Source organism: Bombyx mandarina, chromosome 17, assembly GCF_030267445.1.
Source record: "Bombyx mandarina strain Sakado chromosome 17, ASM3026744v2".
Classification (NCBI taxonomy): Eukaryota; Metazoa; Arthropoda; class Insecta; order Lepidoptera; family Bombycidae; genus Bombyx; species Bombyx mandarina.
The window spans coordinates 10231586-10245065 of NC_143223.1; the positions used below are offsets into that span (position 1 = coordinate 10231586).

The 13480-nt window shown below is 36.8% G+C and overlaps 1 protein-coding gene and 1 long non-coding RNA gene across 4 annotated transcripts; both read right to left on the minus strand.

The window, feature by feature from the left end:
* Nucleotides 1-1407: 1407 nt before the first annotated feature.
* On the minus strand, nt 1408-13096 carry LOC114240583 (spermatogenesis-associated protein 20). 3 transcript variants are annotated; one of them, XM_089734424.1, is made up of 6 exons: nt 12871-13096; nt 8126-9748; nt 7215-7423; nt 4939-5159; nt 3522-3639; nt 1408-2582 (listed from the first exon to the last, which is right to left on the minus strand). In XM_089734424.1, the coding sequence occupies exons 1-6, from the start codon at nt 13020-13022 to the stop codon at nt 2443-2445; spliced, it is 2463 nt and encodes an 820-aa protein (XP_089590550.1). In that variant the 5' UTR covers nt 13023-13096; the 3' UTR covers nt 1408-2442. The 3 variants fall into 3 exon arrangements, with proteins under 3 accessions (XP_089590550.1, XP_028026963.2, XP_089590551.1); XM_028171162.2 differs by having other exon boundaries at nt 3507-3639; XM_089734425.1 differs by lacking the exon at nt 12871-13096 and adding an exon at nt 10806-10940 and having other exon boundaries at nt 3507-3639.
* LOC149501146 (uncharacterized) lies at nt 10928-11467 on the minus strand. Its single transcript, XR_016324528.1, has 3 exons — nt 11404-11467; nt 11206-11321; nt 10928-11116 (listed from the first exon to the last, which is right to left on the minus strand). It is a non-coding gene; the product is annotated as an uncharacterized LOC149501146 (long non-coding RNA).
* Nucleotides 13097-13480: the final 384 nt, after the last annotated feature.

Below are 13480 nucleotides of genomic sequence, written 5' to 3' on the forward strand. Positions count from 1 at the left end.
GCGCCCCTAGCGGCAAACATAGGCAAACGATCCCATTCCATACAAATATGAGCTAACTTTTACGCTATCGAGAACGTTAAAAGACTCGCACTAAGCACACGAGAGAAATAAACGTTCCGCAATTTTTTTTTGCTTTATGGCGGATAATCTAATTATGCGTATTAGTCCAAAGTGTCATTATAGTTAACTATTAGCAAACAATTTACAAATTAAATTCATAAATATCAATACATATTTGACAACTGAACTTATAGTGCCCGTTGGTAATAATTTCTTTATAAGATTCGACCTTTTTTCTCGTAAAGCTAATATCACTGATACCCCTTTAACCATCTGTACCTATCCCATCGTCAATTTCCAGTGAGCCAGTGCGTGTAGGTGGACCTATCACGACATTACTTATCTGAGCCATAAGCAATCACAGGGATTTCAGTTTGGTGTTGTTATATCAAAGTATTTGAGGGCCCATCGCAAAATGTAAGCAAGCTAGTCATTTTAGGATCAATCTTTCGTATCTGCATCCACAAATGATGCTTAAAATTATTCGCAATATCAAGATTTTCCCATCTGCGACATCCCTAATGGGAATTTGTCTAGTGTCTCTAGATGGGCAGTAAAACCAAGACCAGATATCTATGAGGGCCGGCAACTACTTGACATCAGCCAATAAATTTGACTGCCCATCATAGCTATGTAATGAAGTAAAATAGGGCAACGCTGATTTCTTTGCCTTCCTTTCTTTATTCCTCACTGCTGAGGATCGCGACCACATGGTGTTTTGATCATTGGTGGAATGGACCGCGCGGTATGGACTACCATAAACCGCTTTCATTATTAGATCTGACCATTTGGCTGGTGTACTGTCCGTACGCACTCGCCTTCTATGCGATCCAAAATTATTTGCTTCTTTTATTCACGTCTGGGAGATCGAATGATATCTCCGATGAAGCTCGTAACACTACCACGAAGGCTCGAAGTCGCCTAAAGGATAACACATCCGGTGCATTCGTGTTGCACCGGTGTTCGAATCCCGCAGGCGGGTAACAATTTTTCTAATGAAATACGTACTTAACAAATGCTCACGACTGACTTCCACGGTGAAGGAATAACATCGTGCAATAAAAATCAAACCCGCAAAATTATAATTTATGAACTTACTGGTGGAAGGACCTCTTGTGAGTCCGCGCGGGTGGGTACCACCACCTTGCCTATTTCTGCCGTGAAGCAGTAATGCGTTTCGGTTTGAAGGGTGGGGCAGCCGTTGTAAATATACTTGAGACCTTAGAACTTATGTCTCAAGTTGGGTGGCGCATTTACGTTGTAGATGTCTATGGGCACCAGTAACACCAGGTGGGCTGTGAGCTCGTCCACCCATCTAAGCAATAAAAAAAAAAGAATACACAATAATAAAATTCGCAGATCTAAAAAATTTTTTTATTACTTTTGTCATACATTGTGATGGCATGTCTGGGACATCAGCAATACTGGATAGTGACATCTTCCAGGTTCAAACGAAGAAGCGACGTAGCGGTGCTTATATTCTTAGAGAGAGTTCATAAAATACGGTATAAATTATCTCTGGAAACGGACTGTGGAAAGCGCCGTGGTTCCAGACAACATGGACGAACTCGTCTTACAGATGATGATGACAGATGGGATATAATTTTCATTGAAAGTACTGATTAGTGTGGTGTCTGAATGTTTAAGGTTCCATTAGTCACAATATTTTTTATTTATTACGAAGACAATTCTAAACGAGGCCGTACTCGTAAGGGGGTTGAGGATTTTTTTTAAGAACGTCCAAGATTCGAAGTTTCAGATGAAAAGGACCTCCATTTTAACCTCCATTAAAGCACGAGGTTGAAATGTCAATTGCATTTGATATGGTATGTAACGTCTCATATTTCCCTTGAGCGTAAAATTATAGATACTACTGTATCTGTTAAATTTCGACTCTAGTCTAGAGTTAGAATAGAGACAAATCTGGGATGTCACAACACTTTTGTTGAGTTGTTAGATTTAACTTTGTTGACCTGAAAATGACTTTTATTTAGTGTTTAAGAATATTAAATAGTTTAATTTAGTCATCAGAGTTTTGTAACCCATTAAAGATATTAAAAAGTTAATTACCTAAAGTTAGGTACCTACCTAACAAGTAAATAGTGACAGCCCGATCGAAAAACTTTATTGTTGCTACCTGTTGGTACCTAATTCACCCCAAAGCCAAGATGAATCGGATCAAGCTAGTTTTTTAAATTTTTGTGTATATTTTGTAATGAACTATGTATAATAACGCAACGTATATAAAAATGTAAGCTTCCGGAAACATTTTAAACTCAATTTTATTGGTAAACCATTGAAAATTTGTGTTGGATTTGGAAAGGGTCCCAATTCCCCCCAATCTACGGTATTAAGCTTTTGCCTACAAAACCAATATATGCGCTATTTCTTGGCGACAGCAGCGGGTGTTTCGTCTAGCAAGTTCTCGAGTTGTTTGACGTCTGTGAGGGGAAGCGAACACGCGTAGCGGCGGCACACGTGCGCGCGCGGCCCTACATTCGCAGGCTTCACATGGTGCAACACTGGAACAACAAAATTAAATCTGCAATTGTCAAACAATTTTTTTTATGGCTTAGTTGGGTGGACGAGCTCACAGCCCACCTGGTGTTAAGTAGTTACTGGAACCCATAGACATCTACAACGTAAATGCGCCACCCATCTTGAGATATAAGTTCTAAGGTCTCAGTATAATTACAACGGCTGCCCCATATTACTGTCTAATGGAGAAACTTTTTTATTGCTTGATATATGGACGATCTTATGGCTAACCTGTGTGCTTAGCGCGAGTTTTTTAATTGTCTCTATAGCGTAATAGTTAACTCAAATTTGTATGAAATTGGAACGTTTGCCTATGTTTGCCGCTAGGGACCCTGTTTCAGCTGCATACACATTTGAGTAACTTACAATATCGAAAACGTTAAAAACTCGCACTAAGCACACTGGTGTTAAGTAATTACAGAAGCCCGAGCTAGGCTATCTTATACTATGACGATAATCTTGTTATTAGTCTTATGGATAGGCCACCCCAGATTCTTCAGTTGGTGGTCGAGCAGGATAGAGGGAGACCTTGTTTTTTGCATCGCTTGCCTAGGTTGTGTAAAAACCTTATTCATACTTCGGGTAGGGCAAATCCAAAGTTTTTAAAACATCAACTTCATGGCACATTGTGACATACATTGGTGACACATTTATAGAATCCGGTAACCGCAGATATTTGTATCAGGTGGGCCATGAATTCACCTATTTACTCATGTTTTTTTATTTTTTTTATTGTATAGATGGGTGGTTGAGCTCGCAGTCCTCCTGGTGTTAAGTGACTACTGGAGCCCATAGACATCCACAACGTAAACGCGCCACCCACCCTGAGATATAAGTTCTAAGGTCTCAGTTATAGTTACAGTCATGTACGTTAATGATAAGAAGAAGAAGAGAGAGTCCGGACTCACGTATGTCGGACATACCGGCGGGCGTGTCGGCGGGGTCGGCCACGCACAGCACGCGGCCCGGCAGCAGCCGCGTCCGCACCGCGCGCACCATCTCCAGCGTGCGCGGGTCCGAGCGGCCCCCCGAGATCAGCACCTGCCGACCACACCTTGCTCTTACCCATTCTTTTTTTTAAGGGATTTTATGACCTGGTAACTGAGACCCTTAAGTCATGTCTTATTTTTATTTATATATTTATGAAAAATTATATTATGGAGTGAAATGAAATGAAGATGATTAATTTGAGACATTAATCAACTGGGATGAAATTAAAAGAAATGAAATATAATCTCAGTAAAATGGTGGTCATTTACTAAGATTTTTTCAGTGGACTTTTTGGAGGATCCCGAGAAGTTACGTCCGGCGGCTTTGTTTCATTTTCCCACATTTGTGCACTTTCACAGATATTAAACAGTTAATAAACCACCGTTATTACACATTTAAACCCGAAGAAACATTAAATGGACAAAATAAAACAAATCACACAACTTCACTCCTCGCGCTCCCACCAAAAAGTCCGTTACTCATTTAAGCATTCGCTGGTTACAGATCAAATTTAATATTCGAAATTTAAATGATACAATTGGTAGCTAATATAAAAATATGTATAGATATATTTATTTTTTATGTTTTGTTAATTGGTTACTAGTACTTTAGCTTAAAGCAAAGTGGTCAGCGGATAAGTGGGACGAAGTTACAACGCGAAGAAGTGTAGTGGTCTGTTTGTTAATTAATACTGGAATAATTAAGACATTTGTGAATGAGTATGGAATGACGTTTTGTGACCAATTCAATCACAATTTAATTTAAAAGGGTGTCATTAAAACCAGTGTTTTTTAATCCGGCATCTTAGCTCGTAATAATAGCTAAAATTGTTACTCTTGGCTTTGCTCTTTGTACCTTCACAAAATCATTCAATGTACAATGTCATACAGTTACCTTTTTTAATTATATGATGTAATTCCTTCACCAGAGGTTAATCCTGAAAGCGTGTTAGGTACGTATCACCTTAGAAATATTGGTATGGTCAACTACAAAATCATGGAAATCAAGATCAACAACCCAGTGAGTACTTGAATATGATAACAGATGGCGTTAGTGGCTTAGTAATGACCCAGTAAGAAATCTGTGATTATTTAACTAACTACCGATTAATTATGAAATTATATTTTATCACTACTTCTTTATTTAGAGGGAGTTAATTGTCAATTTTTTTCCAATACTTTCCATAAACTTCTTGCTTGTCTTATTATTTAGGTCACGGACGATCTTTTGTAGAATTAAATTTAAAAACTGGTATTTAGAAGGTTGGTAAACCAGATATTCCAAATGGCAGAATCCGTGCTTCGTAGATCAAAAGAGTATAGTGTAGTTATTCTTATGAATACTACTTGCCTTTGTGGGAGAATCATTGTAAAACATCAATGCGGACATCATTTCGGGTAGGGCAGTGGGCGAGTCATTGAGACGTTTTGCAAAAGCCACAAGTATCTTTTTAGCCATATCTCTTTTCTTCTCACCGCTATTTTCTTCATCACTCTTGTCGGCGTGAGCCGCGAGCCGAAGCAGGTTGTGGCACGAAACACTATTACCCGACGGTTCGGCACCATCGTGATCTGAAAAACAATAAATGCTTTCAATACTACTTTTTTATTTTATTGCTTAGATGGGTGGACGAGCTCACAGCCCACCTGGTGTTAAGAGGTTACTGGAGCCCATAGACATCTACAACGTAAATGCGCCACCCACCTCGAGATATAAGTTCTAAGATCTCAGTATAATTACAACGGCTGCCCCACCTCTCAAACCGAAACGCATTATTGCTTCACGGCAGAAATAGGCGGGGTGGTGGTACCTACCCGTGCACTCATAAGAGGTCCTACCACCAGTGAAAAACCACTTTCAAGTATATACAGGGTGGTAATTTATGAGGGTGCAGTTAATTTGCTCAGTACTTTACCCAGTAAAGCTAGCTACAATAAAAGGTTATAAATTGAGATCGTAATAACGATAAGACCGCTTTTTCTAATCTAATGTTCGATGAACATGAAAGCAGTGAGTTTGTAAAAGATTTAATTTTAATGTCATTCAATCCTAGTGGTTAAAAACTTGAAGACTTCAACAATGTAAAATGGAGAAAGAGATGTTTCAAATGTTTTAAAACTGTGCCCCTATTTTATGTGAAACAGCTAAAGCCACTCAAAACGAATATTTTAGTGAAAGAAAAATGATAATTTGGTTGGAAAACGAATCCACATTTTTTCTAGACTGGTACACGAAATATGTCGCTTCGCACCCAGCTTGAGATATAAGTTCTAAGGTTTCAGACTGGTTACAACGGCTGCCCCATCCCCGTTGCATCTAGACGAAGAAATGAATTAACTGAGAAACCAATCAATTGAATTGAATCACTGAGCTACTGAGCTAAATGAGTGATATATATCTTTAGAGCGAAATGATATGTGACTATCTTTTCAGCTCAGTGATACATTTTGCGCATGACTAATAAACATGGCAAAAAATATTAATGGGAGCGATTGTAACCGAAACTGGCACACTGCCATCTGTCGAACATTGGTGGAAAACTATAATTTCCGCTTACGATATTTAATGTCCTGTTGCACTACGAGTGAATTTGAAATTTTGTAAGCTAGGTATCAATTAATTGTTCCTGAGAATATTTATACAAAGTTACAAATTAATATAACAAACAAACGATCAAACGAAAATATATATTTTTTAATATATACTTATTAAAATTAACATTTATTTTGTTCAAAAATATAAGGTAATAATTTATCATTATTTACGATATTTTCAATACTCGATTCCAATATAGGATCTTAGCTTTTATTCCAGTATGAAAAAAAAACCGAATTGCATTAAAAATTGATGAAAAGGGAAGGTGATGAAAAATGATCACCTTTCCTTTTCCATCTAGGTGCACAGCGCGAAATTTATCCACATTTTTATTTTATTACACTAGACGTGTACGCGAATTTAGGGCTTATTAAACGGTTACTAGAGCTCAGATGTTAGCCTACTAAGTTTCTCGCCGGATCTTCTCAGTGGGTCGCGTTTCCGATCCGCTGGTAGATTCTGCGAAGCACTGCTCTTGCTAGGGTCAGTGTTAGCATCACTCCGGTTTGGGCCCGTGAGCTCATCTACTTGTTAAGGCAACGCTGTTATAGCTTCTCAAGGCTATCAGCTTAGGTAGAAAAAAAAAGTGGTATATACCACCAGGTGATTTGAGGTCGACGTTTCAATTATTTTGACGGTTTTCCTAGCACAATCAAATGGCAATTGGTCACACACATGAATATTAGACAGCTTTAATTACGAAATTTTACCAAATTTAAGAAGTTTTCTTTCATTTTTAGATTTATTGGATATTACAATGTTATCTTCGAAGTAATTTGTGAATACGTATTAGCTTAAAATAATTTAGAAAACACGGTATTTACTCTATACTCTATATGATTAGGGTGTGTATTTTTCTGTATTCTGAAGGGTGTGTTATAATTTAATGATGTCTTGTTTGTAGACAAATATTTACTGTCGCAATAAGGGTTAAAGAACTTACTTTTTCTGTTCGATATTCACCTTTTACTATTTATAACAGTTGTTCAAATACTTAAATTGAAAAGATGCAATTAAAAACACAGAAATACCTTCTTTAAGCCTCAACACTATAGTTTTATCTTCGGTTGAACACGTAAAGTAACCACCATCTTTTGAATCCCAGAACATGTCATTTTGCTTCAATTGTAATTCACGGGCCCAATTTAACCAACGCCGATCAAACGATGCTTCGTACAAATCGAGAAGGCCTTTGATAAGAAAAGCGTAATCATCCAAAAAAGCTTTTATTGGATTTTTCCTGTAACAATAAAAAATAATCATATCGACGCTTGAAAGGCAAACGTGACTTAGCGATAATGCGTGAAATTTAGCGTAGACTAATTTAAAGTTGAAATACCTGAAAAAAAATCTATTTTAACGAATCTAGCTGTAGGATTGAAATAGACCTACAAATATATTTTTTTGCGCATCGAATATGGTTATTGCCTATCATTTATGTATAAAGCAGTTATTGTCGCTTAGTCACGTTTGCCTTTCAAGCGTCGATATACACCAAACAAATATCAATTAAAAAACAATATTATTGTCACGCCGGTAAGAGTAACGCCATCTATCGCCGAATAGCCGAACGAATATCAAAGGATCTAGTAACTAGTGCGACTAGCGTAGAACGCTCGAGAAGTACAACGCCATCTATTGTCAGATAGCGGAAACACACACGTCGAAAATACTCGACTTGTGAGGAATGTTTTCGACGATTCTTAGGGATATCGTATCGATTATAAAAGCGTTGCAGAGATGGCACGCAGTCAGTTAGTAATCGGAACAGCGAACGGATCACCTGAAGCGAAGCGGAAGAAGCGAATGAGAATTTTAAAGTGTTTGTGAAGTGTTTTAAGTGCAAATACAGTTTTAAGTTGTACTTTGGTGGAACATTTATTTATCCCGAACCTCAGCGCGTAACATTATGTATTATGGATTTTATAAACGTTAATCTTACATTTTTAAGATGTCCCCATTGTCATCTCTGTAGCAGGAGTGCAGTAAAGTGGTGGTGCTTACATCGTATAGGTATTTTTTTATAAAATAGGCAGTCTTAATGGCATCATCAACAAAACTATTCTCTCCCAAACCTTGTCCAGCTTGTGCCAATGCAGATAGCATTAGCCCATTCCAAGAACACAACATTTTTGTGTCTAAGTCTGGCCGGGGACGATTTTTTCGTGCATCATATACAATTTTAATACAGTCTTTGATGACTTGGTTAAATTCTTCAGTGCTTAAATTAAATTTTTGGATAATTTCCTCTTTACTGTCATAAATCATTAAGGCATTTTTGTGTACTAGTTCTCCGCGCAGGTCAGTAATCGGAGATATATTTCCTTCTTCATTAATAGAAAAATATTCACAAAAAATTTCCAAGTAAGATATATCATTTATCTTTTTATCATTTAGTAGTTCTTTTAGTTCATTATATTCCCATAGACAAAATGCACCTTCTTTTTTATAAGTAGTTTCAAAAGTGGGAAACGAATCTGAATCTTCAGCACTGAAATATCCACCAGATTCATGTCTCAGATCTCTGTTGACATATTTGATTATGTCATAAACTACATCAGCGTAAAATTCATCCTTAGTTGCCAGGAAGGCATCAGTGTAAGCAACTACCAACTGAGCTTGATCATACAACATCTTTTCAAAGTGATGAACATGCCAATCATTGCCATCTGAATAACGTGCAAATCCACTGCATACATGGTCATGAACAGCTCCTTTAGCGATCTTAGTCAAAGTGTACAAACACATTTCTAGACATTTTTTTCCATCAGGGTTTGATTTATCTCTAGCATAGTAATGGAAATGGAAATTTAAAATTGATGCGTGTGGAAATTTAGGAGCCATTCCAAATCCACCAAACTCTGTTTCATATAACAACATATATTTTCGAACACATTTGTCCCAAATACCCTCTTCTAAGACTACCGTAGATAGATTGTCATCAACAGATAGTTGTTGTAATGCGATAATTACATGTTGACCGACCTCAAGACACTGTTGTGGATTTTCTTTCCATTTCTTAGCTAAAGTAAGAAGGGCTGTTTTGAAACCGAGATGCCCCCAGCGATCTTCTGGAGGGAAATAGGTACCTCCAGAGACCGGTTGAAGATCTGGAGTTAAAAAGACAGACATTGGCCAGCTTCCATTTCCTGTGGATGCAATGACAAAAGACAAATAAACAAGATCAATATCAGGTCTCTCTTCTCTGTCAACTTTGATGTTAATATAATGATCATTCATCATTTTTGCAACATTTTCATTCTCAAAGGACTCTTTTTCCATAACATGACACCAGTGACATGTAGAATAGCCTACTGATAAGAATATCAATTTCTTTTGCACCTTTGCCTTTTCTATAGCTTCTGGACCCCAAGGATACCATTGCACAGGATTGTGAGCATGTTGAAGTAGGTAGGGCGATTTTTCATTGATTAAACCATTTGTATATTTAGGTTTATCTGCAACTGATTGAGTTTTTGAACTTGAGGATAACATTATAGTTTTACCATCAGTAAAACTTCTTGTAGTTTTGCTGCTGATTTTATTTAGCACTGCAGTTGATAGCCTGCAAATAGTGAAGGCAAAACTTAATTATAAAGAGTAGAGATGATGGTATCAGCTTAACTCAAATTATGTCTCTACAGGGTGTTATGGTTAAAGATCACAAACAATTAATCAATATATATATATAAAACAAAGATACTTTAATATTATCTAAAGGATCACATTTTTCTTTAATTATTTAATACTAACTAATATCCATATTAATATACTAAAATGTAGATGCTAGCACTCTGTATAAAATATAAATGTACTATTTGTTTAGATTAAGATGTCTATCTTTTATTCTTTTCCATCTATATACCCTTTAATTATAATAATATATATAATACAATAGTAATAACACAGAAGTCGTCGTGGCCTAAGGATAAGACGTCCGGTGAATTCGTGTTGAGCGATACACCGGTGTTCGAATCCCAGGGTACCAATTTTTCTAATGAAATACGTACTCAACAAATGTTCACGATTGAGTTCTATGGTGAAGGAACAACATCGTGTAATAAAAATGAAACCCGCAAAATTATAGTTTGCGTAATTACTGGTGGTAGGACCTCTTGTGAGTCCGCGCGGGTAGGTACCACCGCCTTGTCTATTTCTGCCGTGAACTTATATCTCAAGGTGGGTAGCGCATTTACTTCGTAGATGTCTATGGGCTCCAGTAACCACTTAACACCAGGTGGGCTGTGAGCTCGTCTACCCATCTAGCAATAAAAAAAACACATTTTTTTCTAATATTCATATATAATTTCATATTATATACTATTCATTATTGATGGTGCTATATTCATTTAGGAAGCCTACCAGCAGAATGACCTTTTTTAACATTTCATAGGTTTGTTGCCTGCTCTGTCAACAACTGTTTTAAAAAGGTTCTCTTGAACTGAATCTTGGCCATTGTGGTGTAAGATATAGTCATATCCTATTATGAGTTTGGCTTTCGACGGGCATTCCATAATTAAAATTAATAAAAATTACAACAGGGACAATTCACACACTGTCACCTAGCCCCAAAGTAGGATTAGCTAGTTTGGATACCTGAGACCAGAGACTGATATACATACCTCCTACTTATGTGTTGATTAAGAAGTGAAATCCAAAAGTAAGTGAAGTCATCAGGGTGGCTTTGATACAAAAATTATACTGTTCATATTATTTTACATAAAGTAAAGAAAACCATTCCATATAAATTCTATTAGATCATATTTCTCAGACAGGTTGTTCCATGTGAAAGAGGGTGGTGACTTATTTTGCAACCTATATACACTGTATATATTGTAGGCATCTTGTTAGCACCCGAATCGACAATAACAATGTATGAGGATGATACTGCTGTCCCGGCTCATAGCATGGCAATACTGCTACATAAAATATGCTACAAAGGAACAAAAAAGAACAAATTATTTACAGACATTATTCTAGCTTATAGCTTTCATAAAATCGTGTTCATTCTAAAATTGTTACCAATGTCAGTGGCCTAAAGGGTATGTGGGTTTCCACTATACTTGTACTGAGCGAGGTCTGTTTAAGGTACTGCAGCCTGTGGCTGGTACCATTTTTTTAGAATGACACACACAAACCTAAAACATGATCACAAATGACTTCACAAAGGATTATCACAGTGTAGTGAAAATTGTACCTGAATTTTTTTTTTTAATTTACCTCTTGGACCAAGGTTATAGGACAATCCATGTCCATCATTCTGCCTGCCACAAAAGAAGTGATGTTTACTTTATGTTATTATTGGAGCTTAGAACTGCCATATCTATGGAAACAATGTGTGACAAAATTACTTGGTATTTTCATATTTGATAATAAATACAAGACAAATTGATTGTGCAAGAAACAAACTCAAATTATTCTTATTCATGAGGAATTAAAGATCCCTTAGATTCTTCACGGCATTCCTTCAAATCTAATTCTTGAATGCTGTGGGTCACTCACACTCACACTGAAGGTAGTGTGAATAAAAATGTGACCTTGTATGATTGACCAAGGCGATAATAAGCTGGCCTAAGAAAGGCTCAAACTGATTATGTGCCTGCTTTATGGCTGTTTGGACAAATCAATTTGGTAACATACTAGACATAGTATGCTAACAACAACCAAAAACAGCTGAAACCCAAGACTAGGCAGCACTTAGTCTGCAGACATTTGAGGCAAGCCTACTACGGGGCAACAAGCATCCCTCTTTTGAGAACTAGTAAATTTCAAAAGCCTACAACTAAGCATTTTGAGGTTCCTTACTGGTTATTGTGCCGCACAAATACCAAAATGTTTATAAGTGTAACAAAGAGTCCTCTATACAGGTTTGAGATGGATGGAGGGAAATGAGACTGCAGCTCACATCCTTCTGGAGTATAATGGAACTGCATACCATGGGCCAAAATAATTTGTTACTTTTGAGATGCTTCCCAAGATTGTTGTCAAGAGGACAGGAGGAAGATATATAAATACGGCAAACTTTAATGCCGGCTGTACACGCTCGTCTCTTTGTGTCGCGTGCCTCTCGCCGCGTACAGTCTCGACACGAGCCCAGTGTACACACTCGTTGTATCAAATGAAGGTCGGATACCCGTTGCGATGGACTTAGAAGAAATTGAAGCAGTTGACGGACGATTGCGTACAGGCGCGCTCTCGTTTTCATCGCGAGACTCCCCGAGACCCTTTGACTCGAGCACAAAAAACCGACACGCTTCCGAGAGCGAACGAGAGCCACGAGAGGAGACGAGGGTGCCATGTACACACCTGTCCTCGGCCTACTCGTGGTGTCTCGAAGAGCGTGTACAGCCGGCGTTAAAGACTTAAGAATCAAAATATGATGACTAAAATTTCATATTATACCTATGCGTCTTTTCATTTTTTCATTTCTCATTTCATTTCACTTGATTTTAGTTTTAGTAATTAAGAAAATCCCATACATACTTTTCCATTTTTTGTGTATTTATTTTGTATTATGTTCAGGTTTGGTTTTTAAATAATATTCAAAATTCAAAAATAATCAATTTTGCAGCACGCAATCATGTTAGTTATTAGCTGATATTGTAAGCATTTTTAACTAAACAAGATTTCATTTTAAAATTAAATAAGACTTATTTTCTTTGTTGTGAAAATGCTTATAGGTAATACCTTTTTTGTGAACATAAATTCCTAGGAATGGACACACGATCAGCGATACGCTCTTTAGAAGCATTTTGGTTCACAATTATGTTTTTGAGCACATTATCACTCGTCAAGAATTTTCGAAGTAGCAAAAAAGATCGAACACCCTCCATAATCATTCAGTACGGTAAGTAATCCCTAATTAAAACGTTTTTGATCTAGATCATATTTTGTTTACTTTGAAAATAAAACAATCACTTTTTGCGGGAAAATAGATTTTTTTAAGGGATTTTATGACCTGGTAACTGAGACCTTTAGGTCAAGTCTTATTTTAATTTATATTCTTATTTTTATGAAAAATGATAATGAAGTGAAATGAAATGAAGTTGATTAATATGAAACGTGATATGAAATGAAAAGAAATGAAATTAAATGAGATGATATGTGATGAAATATAATCTCAGTAAAATAGTGGTCATTTACCTACTGAGTCTTTTTCAGTAGACTTGTTGGGTTGTTGGAGGCTTTGTTTCATTTTCCCACATTTGTGCACGTTCACAGATACTAAACAGTCAATAAACCACTGTTATTACACATTTAAACCTGAAGTAACACTAAATAGACAAAATAAAACAAA